The sequence below is a fragment of the Carlito syrichta genome, unplaced genomic scaffold (genome assembly GCF_000164805.1).
Source record: "Carlito syrichta isolate Samal-C Ts95f unplaced genomic scaffold, Tarsius_syrichta-2.0.1 Scaffold311991, whole genome shotgun sequence".
NCBI classification, from domain to species: Eukaryota; Metazoa; Chordata; class Mammalia; order Primates; family Tarsiidae; genus Carlito; species Carlito syrichta.
The window spans coordinates 277,049-297,779 of NW_007256087.1; the positions used below are offsets into that span (position 1 = coordinate 277,049).

The 20,731-nt window shown below is 45.9% G+C and overlaps 1 protein-coding gene and 1 pseudogene across 2 annotated transcripts in view; one reads left to right on the plus strand and one right to left on the minus strand.

Moving 5' to 3' along the window:
* Nucleotides 1-13,846, plus strand: part of LOC103271901 (ubiquitin carboxyl-terminal hydrolase 30) — a 22,629-nt gene extending 8,783 nt beyond the window's left edge. For both annotated transcript variants that reach the window (XM_008069406.2, XM_008069407.2), the window contains exons 4-7: nucleotides 3,430-3,533; nucleotides 9,725-9,823; nucleotides 11,316-11,361; nucleotides 13,273-13,846. In XM_008069406.2, the coding sequence (XP_008067597.1) occupies nucleotides 3,430-3,533; nucleotides 9,725-9,823; nucleotides 11,316-11,361; nucleotides 13,273-13,406 (383 nt within the window). In that variant the 3' untranslated portion in view covers nucleotides 13,407-13,846. The remainder of the gene's footprint in view (nucleotides 1-3,429; nucleotides 3,534-9,724; nucleotides 9,824-11,315; nucleotides 11,362-13,272) is intronic.
* Nucleotides 13,847-18,605: 4,759 nt separating this feature from the next.
* LOC103271902 lies at nucleotides 18,606-20,486 on the minus strand (annotated as a pseudogene).
* Nucleotides 20,487-20,731: the final 245 nt, after the last annotated feature.

The following is a 20,731-nucleotide window of genomic DNA, read 5'->3' on the forward strand; positions in this document are numbered from 1 at the left end:
TCACTCGGTCGCCCAGACTGGAGTACAGTGGCCGCTCCCGGCCACCGCAGCCTCACCTGCTGGGCTCTGGCGATCCTTCCGCCTGTTTTTAAAAAATGTCCAAAGACTGTGTTAAAGGCTGCAGTGTTCACAGGGGTGTTGTGCTGCAAGGGTAGGAGTTGTCCTCACCCTGACCTCAGCACTGCCCTCTTGCCGTTCACACATGTGACCTGGTGCTAGGAACCAGAGCCCACCTTGGGCAGCTGCACCTAGAATGTATGCTTCTTTCTCTGCTTCTGCTTTTCAGTGTCTCTTAGTTGTTTTTGGTTTTTGTTTGTTTGTTTTTAGTAGGAATCTCACTCTGTCACCCAGGCTAGAGTGTAGTGGCACACTCACAGTCACCACAGCCTCTACCTGCTGGGCTTAGACAATCCTTCCACCTCAGCCTTCCAAGTAGCTGGAACTACAGACACACACCACCACTCCCAGCTAGTTTTTGTGATTTATTGTAGAGATGAGGTGTCGCCAAGTTGCCCAGGCTGGTCTCGAACCCCCGGGCTCAGGCAGTCCTCTTGCCTCAGCTTCCCAAAGTACTGGGATTACAGGCTGAGCCACCGCGCCTGGCCCAAAGTCCGTTTTATCACTACCCTAATCCTGCTTCCCTTCTTCCTTCCCAAAGGGAAACTATGAGTGCATCCTTCCAAATCATTTTCTGTTCATTGGAGTACATTTCTTTGTACTCATAGAAATGATAACATTGTTTTTCATGACCAAATAATATAATAGGCACTAGAGAAATGCCCATTTCAGTACATGTAGTACTACCTCATTTTCTTTTTGTGAGATTAATGGTCATATATTTTGTCTTCTGCAAATTGCATGCTCATATCCTTTGCCCATTTTTAAAAATTGTGGTAAATATCTGTAACATAAAACTTACATTTTTAGGTGTACAGTGCAGTGGCATTAAGTACAGCCATGTTGTGCGATAATCACCACCGCGTAACTCTAGAACGCTTTTCATCATCCCATTCTGAAATTCTGTGCCCATTAAACAACAGCTTTGGCTAGGCTCAGTGGCTCAGTCTATAATCCCAGCACTTTAGGAGGCCAAGGCAAGTGGACTGCCTGAGCCCATGGGCTCGAGACCAGCCTGGGAAACTCAAAAAACAAATAACAAATGACATCATCCATTTCTTCTATCCCTTGCCCTTGATAACCACTGTTCTACTTTCCATCACTGTGAGTTTGACTCAGATCTCCTTTTGTAAATGGCTTAATTCACTTAGCATTATGTCTTCGAGTTTCATCCTTGTTATAGCATGTATCAAAATTTCATTCCTTTTTAAGGTTGAATAGTATTCCATTGTATGTGTATACAGTATTTTGTTTGTTCATCAGTCAAGGGACACTTGGGTTATTACCATTTTTGACTATATGAATAATGCTGCTGTGAACATTAGTAAAAATATCTGCTTGAGTCCCTGCTTTCAGTTGTTTTCTGTGAATACACAGAAGCAAAGCTGATGGACCAAATGGTAATTGTTTGGTTTTTTAAAAGCTGCAATACTGTTTTCCACAGAGGCTGCACCATTTTATAATTCTACCAATAATGCACAAGGATTCCAGTTTCTCCAAATCCTTGCCAGCACTTGCTTTCTGTTTTGTTTTGTTTTTTAATAGTAGCCCTCCTAATGAATGTGAAATAATATCTCATTTAATTTGCATTTCCTAATGATAAGTGATGGTTAGCATCTCTTCATTTGCTTATTGGCCATTTTGTGTATCTTTTTTGGATAAATGTCTTGTTCAAGTTCTTTACCCATTTTCAAATTGGGTTGTTAGGAAGTTTTTGTTGAGTTTTGGGAGTTCTGAATTTATATATTCTGGATATTAATCCTTTATCAGATGTGTGATTTGCAAACCTCATTCACTTTTACAGCTGCACAGCATCGATAATATCAAGACACCCCAGTTTATTTAGCCATTTTAAGTTCCTTATCAAGAGAAGCTGGCTGCATTAAGCATCCTGACACCTGTCTCCTCATTCACATAAGCAAGTGTTTCTCTGGGGTAGATCCTGAAAAAGCCAAGTTGCTGAATTGTAGGATTTGAAAATGTTAGTGGATATTGCTAGAATTCCCCATAGCATTTCAGGCAAAATTGGGTTAAAGAGGACCTTAAAGTGTTCCTTGGAGAGGGAGAAGGCTCACAAAAGGACTGTCTCAGGGGTGTAGAGGAAGAAAGAAGTCCTACTTAGTCCCCTTCCTAGCTGTACTGGTCTGTCCTGGAGGGTAAAGGGCTATCCCAGGGTATGTGCACACTAATGAGAGGAGTGCTGGCCTTTCTCATCACCAGCTGCCAGAGCTGTTGCTTCTCCACAAGGTTGCCACCCAGGATTGCTGGTTGTGCTCAGCTGGGGTGAGGTGGGAACACATCGGGGTGGAAAGTAGCAGCGTTCAAACCTCCAGAGGCAGCCTGAAGTATTTACAGAAATCTTTCAAGTCCATTGTAAAAGAGAAGAATCAGGCTGGTCTACTGTATCTGGAGAATCACTGAACTTTCAGAAACTGCCCTGAGATGGCAGGCTTCTGGTTCACCTCCCACACTCCAGCAGTGCTGATCTGGTGTAACGTCCTATGGGAAGGGGGTGGTCAAGATCAAGAATCAGCACACTATGACCTAATGGGCCAAATCCAGCCCACCATCTGTTGTCAGTAAAGTTTTATTGGAATCCAGTAATGTCCATTTGTTTAAGTATTGCTTAGGGCAGCTCTTGTGCTATAAAAGAAGAGTTGAAGAGTTGGGACAGAGACTATATGGCCCGTAAAGCCTAAGGTATTTACTGTCTAGCCCTTCACAGAAAAATGGCAATCCCTGGTCTAGATGCAATTATAATATAAATTCATAGGCCCACCAAACTTTTATTTTTGTTCATTAGGCTTGAATCTACTTATGACTGAAAAGTTAACCACTCAGCAGCCCCTTTCTGCCACAGACAGCTTGATGCTTCGCTGTGATAATCAGAAATGCAGAGGCCTCATAGCCGTGGGAAAGAGCCTTGTGGAGAGGAGCTAAGTACCGAGTGAGGAGTTAACTAGCTAAATGTGGAAAGGCTCTCCCAATCCTGAGAGCTGTGAGTTCAAATCATTTTACTCAGTAAGAACCTTGCAGCAATACATTTATGTTGATGATGGTAATTTGAAGATCCAGAAATCAGTTACTTTGTATAAATGCTGCAACCTCACTAAAAATGAGCCTCACTTCATTCAGCAAACAAGAAGTATCTAATAGCATACCACACAGAATAGTTATGAAAGACGTCTGATTCCAAAGTGAATCATCTTGTAGTCCTTAAATTTTTAAGTAACTTTGATATGTTATACTTTGCAGGATTTCTGGTTAGTTGTGCTGGTGAATTTAATAGTTGTCTTACTTTTTTGTTTCCAGCTTTGTCCTGCCAAGAAGTTACTGATGATGAGGTCTTGGATGCAAGCTGCTTGTTGGATGTCTTAAGAATGTACCGATGGCAGATCTCTTCATTTGAAGAACAGGTGAGCACAACATTCAGGCAGTCTTAGCTTGGAGAATCCTTTCTCTTAGTGACTTGGGGCTTCACCTTGCAATTGCCTTGTCTGAGTGTACAATTCTGTGACATTTTAGACAACCTTGGTATTCTGGAAGCAGAGAACCAACTTTGTTCCTGCATTCATGATCAGAGGGGAACTACAACTCTTTTTCACCCAGTGGGTAGAAGGTTAGCAGGATAGGGCATGAACACAGTTGCCAAAGAGCAAAAATCTTTTTAGTTCTTGAGTGACTTTGCACTCCAGTAGTTGATAGGGACACCTGGATTCTTTAGATAGAGGCAGGTAGCTTCATCATGGAGGCTCAGGTTCAGGTGAGACCCTTTTATGGAATGCACCCTCATTTAAAAAAACATCTGTCTTCAAAGCTTGGCTGAAAGTGGCCCCAAATCTCGAGCAATCCCAAGGCCTCACTCAGCCACTCCCACCTCCCTTTTCCACAACTACAGCGTGGCTGCCTTCTTTGGAGCGTGGCCATGCTCTTCCCTTCACACCACCATTATCCACAGCAAGTCTGAGGCAGAAGCCAGGAGAGTGAAGCTCCAAGACGGAAACATTCAGCTTCCAATGGCATGCTGGTGTGTCCTCCTTGGCCACATTTCCAAGATGACCTTGTCCAGCTTTGTGTAGGTGTCTTCTTCTGCCACCACTGTCCAGAGAAATGGGAGGCGGCCTTTGGGACCTCCCAAAACTGTGGGGCTGAAGTGGGAGGCATTTGAAAGCCTTGAAAGGGAGGTGGGAAGGCTTTCTAGCTCCCTTTATTTTTAAAGATTGTCTCTTGTTTCTGCTTTAATCCGAAAGCACACGTTACTTTTAAACATGATATTTAGGGCATGGTGGTGCATGCCTGTAGTTCCAGCTACTTGGAAGGCTGAGGCAGAAGGATTGCCTGAGCCCAGCTGGTCAAGGCTGCGGTGGCCGTGAGTGTGCCATTGCACTCCAGCCTGGGCAACAGAGTGAGACTCCAACTCAAAGCAAACAAACAAACATGATATTGATTGCCGGATGTGGTGGCACATACCAGTAATCCCACACTTTGGGAGGCAAAGGTGAGAAGATTGCCTGAGCTCAGGGATGCGAGACCAACCTGAGCAGCAGGGTGAGACTTCATCTCTATAGGAAATTAAAAAATCACTGGGTTCGATCGCTCAGCCTGTAATCCTGTGCCTTGGGAGACTGAGGTGAGTGGATTGCCTGAGCCCGCGGGTTCAAGACCCTCCTGGGAAACTTGGTGAGACCTCATCTCTACAATAAATCAAAAAATTAACTGGGCGTGGTAGTGCGCGCCTGTAGTTCCAGGTACTTGGAAGGCTGAGGCAGAAGTATCGCCGGAGCCCAGCAGGTCGAGGCTGCGGTGGCCGGGAGCGGCCACTGCACTCCAGTCTGGGCGACTGAGTGAGACTCCAACTCAAAAAAAATAAAAATAAAAAAATCATCCGGGCATAGTAGCACATGCCTGTAGTTCCAACTACTTGGAAGGCTGAGGTGGAAGGATGGCCCGAGCCCAGGAGTTTCAGGCTGTGGTGGCTCTGAGCATGCCACTGTACTCCAGCCCGGGCAACAGAGTGAGACTCAGACTCAAAAAAAAAAAAAGACCAAAAAACCCCCCCAAAAACCATAATGTTGATGATACCTATACTTTTTTAAAATGCAAGTCAATTAATCTAATTATATGTTGAAAAGTTTTCCTATTTAGAAAATACTTTTTAAACCTTCCTCTGGAAACTGGAATTGCTTAGCTACCTTTTGAATTTTTCTAAACCAAGAGAATGACTTTGAAATATAGTTCCCAAGGACATCAGATGACTTCTCTTAGTCCTACTCCACCGTCAACGACCCACTTAAGCCTTGGAGTATTTCCAACATTGTCAGCCAACAGCAGTCACTGAGTCACTGAGCAGGAAAAAGATGAGCATGTCTGTCCGTTGGCCTCTTCCCCTTTGAAGGCTTCCAGAGCATCTAGTGATATTGAACCAGGTTCGTTCTGCCTACAAACAGCAAGCCAATCACTGTGATGATGGGTTTTTGCAAAGGAGGAAAGATTTTATTCACAAGACTGCCTGCCAAACAAGACAAGAGAACAGATCTCAAATCTCCCTCCCCAAAAATAGGGTTTGAGAGTACTTATAGGATGGAAAGTGGGTGGTCTAAGGTATGGGGACAGTGATTGGCAGATGGGAATGGTAAGGTAATCAGGGTTTGTGCAGAAGCATAATCGAGTTCCAGGGCTCTTCAAATGGCAGTGTTAGCATGATCCTGCGGGTGGAGGTTTTGGCCCTCACACATCAGGTCACTCTTTAGGAACCCACAAAGGCCTAGTGAAGGGTCTGTGGTCTTAGCCAGCTGGAACTGGACAAGAACTGCCCTCACGTTCTTGAAAAACAACCTTAAGCACCCCTTACTGTAGTGACCCACAGTTAGAGATGTTGCCTGTGAGAAGGCCAGTGGGCGTTTAGTTATTAATATTGTTTGTCTACATGACTTGCTGGTAGGAGGTTTAAGATCAGGTAGAAGCAAGCGATCAAAAGCAAGCAAGGCAGGTTAAGTTTGGTGGGCTTAGCCAGTTAGCTTTTGGTTTCATGAGTGTGAGGCCTTGCCCTCCTCTTCATTGTTAGTGCTCTACCCATTCAGTAGGCGGCTTTCATTGACGTCAACATATTTTCTGTTGTCTCAGGCTAGAGCTACAGGAGATGCATTGGGCTGAGTGATTTGCGTGATGCATCTGATTTAACCCTCACAGTAACCCTATCAGGAGTTATTGTTATTATCCCCATTGTACAGATGGGAGCATGGAGGTTCCACTCTTCTGCAATACTGTACCTACTCGAGGCCAGGTAGATATAGGGCTGACTAAGGGGATAGGTTATAAGGCTGACTGAGGGGATAGGTTATAGATCCGCCCCCATCCTGTTTTGGGACCTGCTTCAGGGGTGGCTGGGACCTTGACTGTGAAGGCTGTTGAGCCTCTGAGGAAGAGCTGCTTCTCCTGCAGGCTCCCATGCTCACTGATGTGACAGGGCTTTCCACGTGTGCTGTCAAGGGCCTCCCAGGCAAGGCCTTGCCTTGTTATTGTTGAGTCCCCCCACTCTCTTGCTGAGTGCAGTGTATAACCCAGGAGGGATTCATTTTTATATGCAACACTTACTTATTGAACACCTGCCAGGGGCAGGCCTTTTGAGGGCAGTGGGGTTGCCCTCCAGGTTTCCTGCTCTTGTGAACTGGAATTCTCGCAGGTCTGGGGGTGGGAGTAGAGATGTGGGTAAGCAAACAGTAAATCGGTGAATTTCAGGATGTGCTAACAGAAAATAAACAGGCTGGAAGGGAGGGGGAAGTGAGGAGGGAAGAAAAAGTAAAATAATAATAATAATAAAATAATAAACAGCACGTGGGGGAGGGGCCGGGGGCCAGGAGCAAAGCTATGGGGGAGACCAGCTCCAGATGGGTAGGCTGTCCTGGGAAGGCGAGCTTTCAGTGAGACAGGCAGCAGGAGAAGGCGTGAGACCTGTGAAGCCTGGGGCAGAGGGTCCCAGCCAGCGGAGCAAGCTGACTGCCACCTATGGAGAGCAGCAGGGAGGCCAGGGAGGGAAGGCCAGGGTGGGAAGGTGTGGAGAGGAGCTAGTGAGGGTGGCAGGGAGCCAAACGGGTAGGGTCTAGAAGACCGTGGGCAGTTGTTGCTTTTGTTGTGTGTAGCAGGGAGCCGCCAGAGGACTTTGAACGGGGACTGCTTTGATCGACTTGTGCTTGAAAGGGAAGGCTCCAAGGGCGAATGCAGGGGAAGGGTGGAAGGCTGTGCTGTTATCAGGCAGACCTGACTTGGCTCATACTGGCTGAGGCGGGAGCTGCAGAGCCTTCAGAGGCCGAGGGTGGAGGGAGCGCTCAGCAGGACTGCTGCTGAATTGACTGGGCCTGGGCAGGGGTAGCAGGGCGTGGAGATGCCTTTGGAGGGTTGGTTGGGGTGCCCCCTGGGGAGAGCTCTTTCGGTGGGGACCTGAAGAATGAGAGGCAGGAGCATGTGAAGCCCTGGGCATCCGCCTGATGGGAATAAGCTTGTTGTGTTCATGGACTCAAAAGGCTAGGGGCTGGAGTGTTTTGAGTGAGGGGGAGGGTTCTGGGAGGAATGTGGGACCCTTGGACTGAGACCCTGGGACAGGAGCTTTGTGGGCCAAGTCAGCAGGGGAGTGAAAGTCCCGGGAAAGAGGAGTAGAGTCTTCTGCCTTTTAAAGATCACTCAGGCCAGACGCGGTGGCTCACGCCTATAATCCCAGCACTTTGGGAGGCTGAGGTAAAAGGATTGCCTGAGCCCACAGGTTCGAGACCAGCTTGGGCAATTTGGCAAGACCTCATCTCTACAATAAATCAAAAAAATTAGCTGGACATAGTGGTGCACCCTGTAGTCCCAGCTACTTGGAAGGCTGAGGTGGAAGGATTGCATGAGCTGAGAAATTAGAGGCTGGGAGACAGTGAGACTCCAACTCAACAAACAAAAAACTCAAACAAAAGATCACTTTGGTGACTGCGTGGAGGGAGGCCAAGAGCAGAAGTGGGGGCCCAGTGAGGATCAGAGGAGAGACCCCACCCCTCCCAGAAGAGTGAGTGGTGGCTTGGGCTTTTTGGGAGAGTTTGTTTGAGTAGGTCCTTAAAGAGTAGTCCCTGCCATTGGACCTAACAATCCCACATCTGGGGACAGACCAGGAGAATTGAAAGCAGGGGCTCGAACAGATACCTGTACATTCAGGTACATGGCAGCATTATTTTCAATAGCCAGAAGATAGAAGCAACCCAGGTGTCCATTGACAGATAGATGGATAAACAAAACTTTTATACAGCAGAACATGACTTAGTCTTTGTTTTTAGTTTTTGAGTTGGAGTCTCTCTTCGTTGCCCACACTGGAGTGCAGTGGCACATTCATGGCCACGCCAGCATCGACCTGCTGGGCTCTGGCGATCCTTTTGACTCAGCTTTCCAAATAGTCAGAACTACAGGCACGCCTACCATGCCCAGCTAATGTTTTTTGTTTATTTACTGTAGAGACGAGGTTTTGCCAAGTTACCCAGGCTGGTCTCGAACCCACAGGCTCAGGCAATCCACTCACCTTGGCCTCACAAAGTGCTGGGATGACAGGCTGAGCCACCAAGCCTGGCTGACTTAGTCTTAAAAAGAAAAGGAAATTCTGGAATATGCTACAACATGGATGGACCTCAGGACATCATTCTAAGTGACATATGGACAACCACGAAAGGACAAATACTGTCCATTCATTTGAGGTACTCAGAGTAGTCAAATTCCTAGAAACAGAAAACAGAATGGTGGTTGCCAGGGTCTGGGGGAAGCGGGAATGGAGTTAGTGTGTATTGAATTGCAGAGCTGCAGTTAGGGAATATGAAACAAGTTCTGGAGATGAATAGTGGTGATGGTTGCACAACAGTGCGAAGGTAGTTAATGTCACAGAACTGTGGACACAAAGATGGTCAAGGTGGTAAACTTGATGTTATATGTATTTGTTTTTGTTTGTTTGTTTTGAGTCAGAGTCTCACTCTGTCACCCAGGCTGGAGTGCAGTGGTACGCTCACAGGCACTGCAGCCTTGACCTGCTGGGCTCAGGCGATCCTTCCGCTTCAGCCTTCCAAGTAGCTGGAACTACAGGCGTGCACCATAATGCCCCGCTAAATTTTTTGATTTATTGTAGAGACGAGGTCTTGCCAAGTTATTCAGGGTGGTCTCAAACCCCTGGGTTCAGGCAGTCCTCTTGCCTCTGCCTCCCAAAGTGCTGGGCGTGAGACACTGTGCCTGCCATGTTATGTGTATTTGACCACAATTTTCAATAAGCAAAAGGTGTGTGTGAGTCAGGTGCGGTAGAGGTCAGGGACATCTCAGTAACATGCCAAACAGTCACTGAGGGTCAGAGACTTTGGGCATGAAGGCACTGCCAGACTTTCCTTCTCTCTCCCCTTGGGCCTCTCAGTTGAGGGTCTTTACTCATGGCAGTGTCTGGAACTTGACTGTTACCATGTAGAGCATTGGGACTAGAGAGAGGATGGAGAGCAAATTCTGCCCACATTAGCTGTAGAGGGTCTGCCTGATGGCCTGTGCGGGTGCTGGTTCTGATACTGCCCTTGCCTCATTGGGCCTCTCTGAAGAACACTCTACCCTTTGACAGGACGCTCATGAATTATTCCATGTCATTACCTCGTCACTGGAAGATGAGCGAGACCGCCAGCCGCGGGTCACACATTTGTTTGATGTGCATTCCCTGGAGGTAAACCATTAATGTTTTCAGTATAACATTCTGTGCAGCTTGAGCATATTTACTAAGTAAAGGAAATGCAAGTATGTATAATGTTTGTACAATCTTAAAATCAAAAGTAAGATTCAGTAAAAATCGGTGGTGGGAATGAGACTAGGGGAGGGTCTTAACTACAGACTGTGCATTTGGTAACTTTGGTTAGGGCTGGCAAGGCTCTTTCTAATGAGTCGCTACTGCAGTTTATGTTGGCTTTGCAAAGAGAGACTGTGTTATTTTTTCTGTTTAATAGAGGGGAATAAGGGGCCATAGAAATGCTGAATGAGCCTTTGTTTCCCTGTAATGGTATGACTATTTGCAAAGTTGATAAAATTTCACCAGTAAAGGATGGAACTATTCTGGGGAAAGGGATTGCATTTAATGAAGGGATATGAAAAATAACCAGCCAGAGAGGATAAGTAACCCTTTGCACTCAGCAACATCTTTCGGATCACTCACCAGCAATTTGACTGCACTTTTTTATGAGCGTGAAAATAAATCACTTTATATTCAATAGTATAGTATTGGAGCCAGTTCTTTTATTATTGTGATATTTGACTTATAATGGAATTTTGGGCATTGAGGAACTTATTTATGTCCAAAAAATCAAAATTTTGTATACTATTTTTTTTGGTAACATGAAACCATCACTGACATGCATTGGAGGTTTGTTGATACATGTGCAATGGCAATTTGTTTGATGTCTTCCATTTGGTGTTTTTCTATTTGAGCAGACAATGCAGTATTGTTTTCTTCCTCCCCCATTAATATGTCATTTGGCCAGGCTCAGTGGCTCAGCCTATAATCCCAGCACTTTGGGAGGCCGAGGCGAGAAGACTGCCTGAGCCCAAGGGTTCAGGACCAGCCCAGGCAACTTGGTGAGACTTTGTCTCTACATGGTAGTGCATGCCTGTGGTTCCAGCTACTTGGAAGGCTGAGGCGGAAGAATCACCAGGGCCCAGCAGGTCAATGCTGGGGTGGCCATGAGCATGCTACTGCACTCCAGCCTGGGCGATGGAGTGAGACTCCAACTCAAAATAATAATAATAATAAGAAGAAGTAATTTATAGTACAGTCTGTGCACCACTGTGAAAACATTTCACACATTCTTTCTATGTAATGCCAGCTGATTTTTTAAAATGTATATCTCAGTATATATGCTATCTCTGTTTGCTTTTTTGTGCAATTTGAATGGAAAACTTAAAGGAAAAAAACATTTTTGAAAAATTTCATTGGCATAAATTGGTCCCAGAGGCGATATCTGAGTGGGTTGCTAGATTTATGATGTCCCCTGAGGGGACATCTGAGTGGAAAGGGTTAAGCTGCTTTTAGAAACATAGGCTTTGTAAGATGTTAATTTTTAGTGGTGTAATCAGCACAGAGACTTGTAAGATTTAGGGGTGGGAGTGAGGGTGATAAAAGGAATTGTAGTAGGGTTTTCAGTCTGTTTCTTTTTTTTCCCCTACAGCAGCAGTCAGAAATAACTCCCAAACAAATAACCTGCCGCACAAGAGGTAGTCGTTTTCCATTGAAATGTAACGCATAAGATGTATACTTTTTAGATATAACAGTAATTTGCTTGTTTTAAAAAGGTTGTTGTTATTTTTTTCCTGGTGACATCCAAGCCAGCTTGAGCCATGATGTACTTGCAAAGGAACCTGTGTTCTGGAAACAGCTTTAAATGCTTCTCTTGGTGTTCCCCCATACCCACCTTGCTCATCTTCTTCTAAATGGGCTTAGTTGTACTTCAAACTGGGGCTTTCATTTTACCCTCTTGAATTGATCCCGAGAAGAACTTAGTAAGCTGAATCTGTCCTGTCCTCAGCATGTCCCCTTTGGCCAACTGTTACCGAAAATGATCACAGTCCTCCTTAGGAGGAAATCATTGTTTTTTTAAGACTTGAGCTTAAAAAAATAATAATAAATCAATTCCTTTGTTTATTAGAAGTAATAAGAACAGGCCAGCAGTGGTAGCTCATGACTGTAGTCCTACCACTTGGGAGGCCCTAGGCAAGAGCCCAGGAATTCAAGACTAGCCTGGACAACATAGCAAGTCCTTGTCTCTGAAAAAATTTAAAAAATTAGCTGGGTGTGGTGGCATAACCTGCAGTCCCAGCTATTCAGGAGGCTGAGGAAGGAGGATTGCCTGAGCCCAGGAAGTCGAGGCTGTGGTGAGCCTGAGTGTGTCACTGCACTCCAGCCTGGGCTGCAGTATATTCTGTGGCAGGCACTGCAGTATCTCATTTGTTTGTTTGTTGATTGATTGATTAAGTAGGCGTCTCACTCTGTAGCCCAGGCTGGAGTGCAGTGGCATGCATACGGCTACCGCAGCCTTGACCTGCTGGGCTCAGGCAATCCTTCTGACTCAACCTTCCAAGTAGCTTGAACTATAAGTGTACGCGACCATGCCCAGTGAGTTTTTTGATTTTTTGTAGAGACGAGGTCTCACCAAGTTGCCCAGGCTGTTCTGGAACCCCTGGGCTCAGACAGTCTTCTTTCCTCTGCCTCCAAAGTGCTGGGATTATAGGCATGAGCCACTGTGCCCAGCTGTAGTATCTCATTTAAACCTCACAACTCTTAATAGGCTGATAATACAAAGATCATGGGTAATAATTATCCCAATTTCCAGCAAACTGAAGCTTACAGAGATAAAATGACTTCCCAGGACATATAGCTAGTAAGATGCAGAGGCAGGACCCCACCAAAGGCTGCCCAACATCAGACCCTGTATTTCTATGAGCGTTTATTCTCCTAACCCTCATCCTAGCCAAAGAAAATCTCAGTTTTTCAGAACTTACTCATTCTGCTTATTTTGGAAGTTTATTTCGGCCAGGCACGGATGCTCAAGTCTGTAATCCCAGCATTTTGGGAGGCTGAGGCGAGAGGACTGCCTGAACCTGCAAGTTTTAGACTAGCCTAGACAACATGATGAGACCTTGTCTCTACAATAATTCAAAAAATGAGTCAGGTGTGGTATCACGTGCCTGTAGTTCCAGCTACTTGGAAGGCTGAGGTGGAAGGATCGCCAAAGCCCAGCAGATCGATACTGGGGTAGCTGTGAGCATGCCACTGCACTCCAGTCTAGGCTGCAGAGTGAGACTAACTCAAAAAAAAAGTTTTTCTCACTTTATTGTTCACTCGTGGGTCCTTCTCTTAAATCTCAAAACATTTTACACATATGTTTGTAAAACACAAATTCCTTTTTAAAAATGTGGCTGTGGCCATTATACAGAAACCATATGTAAAGATCTGTGAAGGACTGGGATGTCTTTTGTATGGAAGTCAGTGAGGAAAGCAAATTCAGTGTACTTACAAGAACATTTTTTCTCAAGAGAGTTTCTACCACATACTAAAAAGGAGGGTGAATTTTGAGATTGGTGTCAAAGGACTAAAAGTGACATATCAAAAGATGTTTTGCATTCCAGGGTCACCTCACCCCACGTCCAATCACTGGAAGTCTCAGCATCCCTTTCATGGAAGACTTACTAGTAATATGGTCTGCAAACACTGTGAACACCAGGTAAGTACAACACCAGTGCGAAGTCTTCTTTTAACTTAGGATTCGTGAAAGGATCCAGAGAGTGAGCTGGCATTGGTCAATGGCGTTTGTGACTGCCTGGGCTTTGCACACCTAATGAACTGACTTTCCCCTTTGGTTGGTGCCAGCGTGTCAATTTGGTCCTCAGGTGGCATCTTCAGATCAACAGCAGATCATTTTGGATTGTCAAGATTTCAAGTCCTAAGATTGGGTCTATGTTCATGGTGAACACAGCAGATTCTAGGGTTTCTAGGGTTGAGTTTTTCTTTGCTTTTTTTTTAAAGGTTTTAAAATAATTTTTTTCTGTGGAAAATTTCCCATGTCATACAAAAATGGAGAATTGTGCAGCTCTCGCTTCAGTCAATTTTAGAATATTTTCTTCACCCCCCGAAAAATTCCACGAGCAGTCTTTCCCCATTCTCCCCATTCCCTTAGTCCCTGGCAACCACGAATCTGCTCTCTGTCTCTGTAAATTTGCCTCTTTTGGATATTTCCTGTAAATTGAATCATATGTTATACAACCACATACACACACAAAAAAGATAACTACATGAGGTGACAGATGTGTTAATTAGCTTCAGCTTGATCGGGGTGATCATTTCATAGTGTATAGGTATATGAAATCATATATTTTAAAGATACACAATTTAGGGTGCCAGGCTTCTTTCACTTAGCATAATATTTTCAAGGTTCTGCTATGTCATGGCATGTATTAGTACTTGATTCCTGTTTATTACCAAATAGTAGACATTGCATGGATATATCACATTTTGTTTGTCTACTCATTAGTTGATGGGCATTTGGATTGTTTCTACCTTTTGGTCATGGACAATGTTGCACATTTATGTACAGGTTTTTGTGTGGACGTGTGTTTTCACTTCAGTTGGGCAGATACCTAGGAGTAGAATTGCTAGCTTATATGGTAACTCTATGCTTAACCTTTGGAGGAGCTGCCTGATGGTGTTTCAAAAGTGGCTGCACCATTTCACATTCCCACCAGCAGCGTATGAAGCTTCCAGTGTCCCCACAACCTCACCCACACTTGTACTATCTGACATTTCATTCTAGCCATCCTTGGTGTGAAGTGCTATCTCATTGTGGGTGTTTTTCCAGCTTTGTTGAGGTCTTATTGACAAATAAAAATTGGGTATAGTTGGTCGGGCGCCTATAATCCCAGCACTTTGGGAGGCCAAGGTGAGAAGATTGCCTGTGCCCCACAGGTTTGCAACCAGCCTGGGCAACTTGATGAGACCACATCTCTACAATAAATCAAAAAATTAGCCAGGTGTGGTAGCACGTGCCTGTAGTTCCAGCTACTTGGAAGGCTGAAGTGGAAGGATCACCTGAGCCCAGCAGGTCAAGGCTGCAGTGGCCATGAGCGTGCCACTGCACTCCAACCTAGGTGGCAGAGTAAGACTCCAACTCAAAAAAAAAAACAAAACTGTGTATAGTTAAGGTGTACAAAGTGATGATTAGATATATGAAATGATCACTGTAATCAAACTCAAGCTAATTAACACATCCATCATTTCATGTAGTTAACCTTTTGTGTGTGTTTGTGGTAAGAATGCTTATGATCTACTCTGCTAGCATGTTTCAAGTGTGCAGTCCAGTGTTATTAACTACAGGCACCATGCTGTACATTAGATCCCCGAACTTTTTCATCTTATAACTGAAGATTTGTACCTTCAAGCTACATCTCCCCATTTCCCCAGTCCTCAGCCCCTGGCAGCCACCATCCTACTCTCTACTTCTGTGAGTACAACTTTTCTAGATTCTACATATGTATGAAATCAGGCAGTATTTGTCTTTTACTGTGTCTGGCTTATTTCACTTAGCATAGTGTCCTCCAAATTCATCCATGTTGTCACAAATGGCAAGATTTCCTTCTTTTTTTTTGGCTGAATAATATTCTATTGTATGAATACGCCACACTTCTTTTATCTTATCATCTGTCTGTGGACATTGAGGTTGTTTCCATATCAGCTATTGTGAATAATGCTGCTGCTGTGAACATTGTGATGCAGATGCCTCTTTGAGATCCTGGTTTTAGTTCCCTTGGATATGTAATCAGATATAGAATTGCTAGTTCATATGGTAGTTCTATTCTTGACTTTCTGAAGAGCCTCTATGCTATCTTCCATAGTGGGTGCACCAGTTTGCATTCCTACTAACAGTACACAAGAGTTGTCTTTTCTCCACACCCCCCTGGTACCTGCTTCCTCTTATCATGGTGGGAACAGAGATGTAGGTGATAGCTCTTTGTGGTTTTGATTTCCCTGATGGTTAGTGATATTGAACACTTTTTCATATACCTGTTGGCCATTTGTATGTCTTTTTTGGAGAAATGCCTGTTCAGGTCATTTGCCCATTTAAAAACCATGTTATTTGTTTTTTTGCTGTTGACTTGTATAAGTTCCTTATGTATTTTGGATACTGACACCTTATCAGATGTATTATTGGCAAATATTTTTTCCCATTCCATATGTTGCCTTTTCATTTTGTTGATTGTTTCCTTTGCTGTGTCATTATGGTTTTGACTGTAGTCAAACGTGTTGAATGGTTTTTAAAAAATAAGGTTCATACATTACAATTCCTTGATATATCTTACATATCTCTTCATGTATAAGTTGACTATGCATTTCTTAAATTTTTTTCTTGCATTTTATTTGTTTTGATACTATTGTAATAGAAATTTTAAATTTATGTTTCAGTTGTTTGCCACTAACATATAGAAATACAATTGTATTTTACCTGTATCTTGAGAGCTTGTAAAAATTCATTTATTACTTCTAAAAATTTTGTTGTAGATTCCTTATAATTGTCTATATATGTAAATTATCATGTTGCCATAAATTGAAACAGTTTTAATTCTCCCTTTCCAATCTTTATGCCTTCTGTTAGCCTGGCTAAGACCTTTGGTACAAAACTGAGTAAGAGTGGTGATAGAAGACATACTTGTCTTGTTTCAAATCTTCTGAAGCAAGTATTTGGTGTTTCATAATTAATATAGTATTAGCTTTGAGTTTTAGTATGCCCCTCTATATACTATTTTTTTAAGTTTATATTTAAAGGAACTTTATGAAGTTCCTTTCTGTTACTAGTTTGCTGAGAGTTTTCGTAATAGTGTTTTAATTTTATCATGCTTTCTCTGCATCTATTGAGGTGATATTTTATTCTTTTATTCTGCTAACATGGTGAATTACAGTGGTTGATTTTTCTAAGGTTAAACCAGTCTTGTATTTCTGGGATAAACCCCACTTGACTGTGATGTTTTATTCTTTTTCTATATTACAGGATTTGATTTGCTAATATTTCCTAAAGGATATTAGTGTCTGTGTTTATGAGGAATATTAGTTTTATATTATTATTTTCTTATAATTTATGATTTTGTCAGGTTTTGTTATAAGAATTACATTAGCCACAGTTGAGGATGGTAGTTCATGTCTCTAATCCCAGCACTTTGGAAAGCTAAGACAGGAGGATTGCTTGAGCCCAGGGATTCATGACCAGGCTAGACAACATAGCAAGACCTCAAATCTACAAAGTAATTTTTTTTTTTTAAATTAGCCAGGCATGGTGCTACGTGCCTGTGGTCCCAGCTACTCAGGAGGCTGAGGCAGGATAATCTGAGCCCAGGAAGTCAAGGCTGTGGTGAGCTGTGATCATGCTACTACAATCCAGCCTGGGTGACAGAGTAAAACCCTGACTGGGGGAAAAAAAAAAAAAGAATTACATTAGCCTCACAAAATAAGCCGAGAAGTATTCCCTCCTCTGTTTTGTGAAAGAAATATTAGTATTATTTCTAAAGTATTAGTATTCTGAAATATTCAGAATATTCTGAAATATTAGTATTCTGAAATATTAGTATTATTTCGTCCTTAAATATTCCTAAAATGTGTTTCTTCACTTATATTTTTACTGAATTATTTTAAAACTTTGTTGTTGGCTACAAACACATTTATTATGATGAGTTGACAGATACATAATGATAAAATGTTCCTCTTCATCTCTGATAAGACTCCTTGACTTGAAGTCTATTTGGTTTGTTTTTTTGGTTTTTTTAAATAAATATTGATTTTATAGAAAGGACCAATTCAAAATTGGTCGGACGCCACATGCTAGAAGCTTCCAGAACCACAATGGTGAGGGGGAAAAAAACTCCCAGACAAAACAAACAAAATACTCCAGACCAAACTGTCTGAAAATCAAGGTCCCGGTTGGGCTCTGTGGCTCAACATGTAATCCCAGCACTTTGGGAGGCCGAGGTGAGTAAACTGCCTGAGCCTGCGATTTCGAGACCGGCCGGGCAACTTGGCAAGACCTCGCCTCTACAATAAATCACAAAATTAGCCGGACTGCTTGTAGTTCCAGCTACTTGGAAGGCTGGGGCGGAAGGATCGCCTGAGCCTGGGAAGTTGAGGCTACGGTGGCTGTGAGCATGCCACTACACTCCAGCCTGGGCAACAGAGTGAGACTTCAACCGGCCCCCCCCCACCAAAAGAAAAAAAATCAAGGTCCCGGTTGACCCAAGGATTCTAAAGAAACACTAGTAGCCAGGGTTCAGGAGACCGCTACACCTGAACAAGTGCCCAGAGTAGAAGGAAAAACAGTCCAGAAACGCAAACCACAGTCCCTGCCCACTGGCACCCCCATGCTGTCGGGAGCGGGGTGAAGGGCTTCGCAGCTTTATGGGGGGAGGAGAGAGTGATGGCGATAACTTAAATAATGGGGGAGTTCTCTACTTGAACATTTTTTTCTCTTCCCCATAGGAAACAAGGAGAGACTGGTAGCTTGAGGTTAAAGAGAACACAGCGATTTTTAAAAACTTCCTTAATGGGGAAGCATCTGGAAACAGCAGGCCATCATGAAAGCAATGCCAAATTCGACCCGTGATCCGGTGGCCCCCAGTTCCTAAGGGAGCCGAGCCTTGGGGTGGTGGGAGAGGTACTAACCTCAGGCGCAGCAGCCTCTTGGTAGGAAACGGGCTGCAAAGATGAAGGGCTGGGGGCGAGGGAGTGGAAGGGCGCCGTTCTGAGGGAACCCTTAAGTGGTACCAAAGGTATGGCCTTCTGCTCCCTGCTGTAGGCCCCTGGGGTGTGAAGCCGACAGGGAGGGAGCTGGGGCCAGTGGAGGAGGAGTTGAGATGCTCATTGGAAACACAACCCTGTGGGAAGGTCCTCGGCCCTGCCTGGGTCTGGAGTAGAAAACCAATCGGGGTCACTCACAGTACTTTCCTGTGTCATCACCAACCCCGCTCAGTTCTGGAAGGGGATCCACGCCGCCTGGATGGGGATGTGGGCTAGTAAACCGGTCCTGACGCTCAGACATGGTGGGCTCTCCCCCCTCCCCCGGCTTCACCTCCCCTTTTCCTGGCCCGTGGCAGGGCAGCACCCACCTGTTGTCGTGCAGGCCCGGGCGGCAACCAGGCATCTCGCGGTCGGCTGGCGGCCACACATCAGCAAGGACGTGCGGAAGGCAGGTCGTGGTGGCAGGGCTGGGGGTGCCAGCGGCAGAGCCACGAGTCGCCCTTCTGGTATCTCTTGCAGCACTGCTTGCGAGGGCGTCTCCTGGGCTGCAGCGCAGGTCCGCGGCCCGAACGCCTGGGTGACGCCGCGAAGTGGTGGCAGGTGCACTTGAGGGCTGCCAGGAAGCGGGAGCTTGACCAGCATGTCGGGCTCCAGCAACTGCTGGGTCTTGAAGCAGGTCTCCAGGGAGTCGCGCGACACGGGCCGGTGCAGGTGCAGGGAGGGGTCCGCTGCCCCTCGGTGTCGTTGGGGTGGCGCTGTGGCTGGCAAGTCGGCTGGGGGGCTCGTGTGGCCCGCGGGACGGGAGGAAGAGCTGGCCGGGTGGATGCTGCTCCTCAGGCGACTGTCAGGCACAGTCTTCTCCTCCACATTCTTGGCCCGTCCTTGCCGAAGAAGGTGCACGCATCCTCCACGCTGGTCACCACCACATCCGTGTGGAAGCCCCGGGCCCCGCAGTCCCAGGCCGGTGGTGGAGGGGGCGCACAGGGGGTGTTTCGGGCCTGGCGGCGGCCGGGCTCTTCCTCTCACCAGCTTCCTCTACCCTGGCCAGCAGGAACTCCACGTTACTGGGGAGGGCATCCTGCGAGGAGCTGGTGAGCTGGCACAAGTCGCAGGCGATCTCGTCCTTGGCATGGAGCCGGGGCCTGGGCTGTCAGGGTAGGCACAATCTGGCCGCTGGGGCTCCTGGTTGCTGGAGGTGCAGGAGGCAATGCGCATCTCACCTGGGCCGCTCAGGCCGCTCCTCCTGAGGAGACCCTTGGTGGCAGGGCTTTCCCTCTGGGCCTCGAAGTGGGCCACTGCCTCCACTGCATGGCTGCAGTCCCCACCATCAGACCACTGTCCGAACCCCAGCCCCTTGGCTGGTCCGCTTTGCTCCGGCGACACAAAGACCACAGGCACAGGGGCGGGCTTCGTAGGGCCGAGGCAGCCCGCTGTTCCACCAGAGCCACCATTTCGGACACGGAGAGCAGGTCCACATCCTCACCAGCCGAGGCGCGGCCCTCCTCAGCAGTAGGGGACCCTTGTCACCCCCTGGGTCCGGAGGAGCCTTGGTGGCTCAAGACAGCACCTCCTCTGCTTGGCCTTGAAGCTGTCACAGCCCCAGTGGCCCTTGACCTTCATGGAGCTGGCCTACCTGCCCCCACCACACGGGTGGACCACCTTCTCCTTTGTATTGGTAGCATGCCACGTGTCCAGGGGGACTTGACTCTGGTCGCCAGCAGCAGCGGCGGAGAGGAGAGGAGCAGGCTGGGAGGTGGGCGCCTCGAAGGCCAAAGCAAGAGGTGTGCTCCTCGAGTGGGAAGGCTTGTGGTCTGGCTCCGCCCCCCACCAGGCTCCTGGCAGACCATGGCATGAGGGCGTTGGAAGGTGGGCGTGGCTGGTTCTGTGAGTAGGCGCCAAAGGGCTCGGTGCCATAGCTGGAAGGGTGGGAGGCCACCGTGGTCCATGCTGGGGGTGGTGGCAGACAAGCTGGGCGTCACCGCTTCTCAGGGCCTAGATGGTGGTGGAAGGGTCCACATGTCACCCGCAGCATGCCCCCACCCCCACCGGCAGAAGCAGCAAAGTCTATTTGAATGATGCATTTCCATCTAACTCATGTTTCTTTTGTGTACCTCTTTACGGTCTCATTATTTGTCTATCTTTGTATTTAAAGTGTGGCTTTTGTAGACAGCATATAATTGGGTCTTGCTTTTTTATCCAGCTTGACAATCTGCCTTTTAATTGGAGTGTTTAGTCCACTTATATTAACGTAAGTATTTATATGATTGGATTTAGGTCTGCCATTTTATTGTTTGTTTTCTGTTTGTCTTACATAGT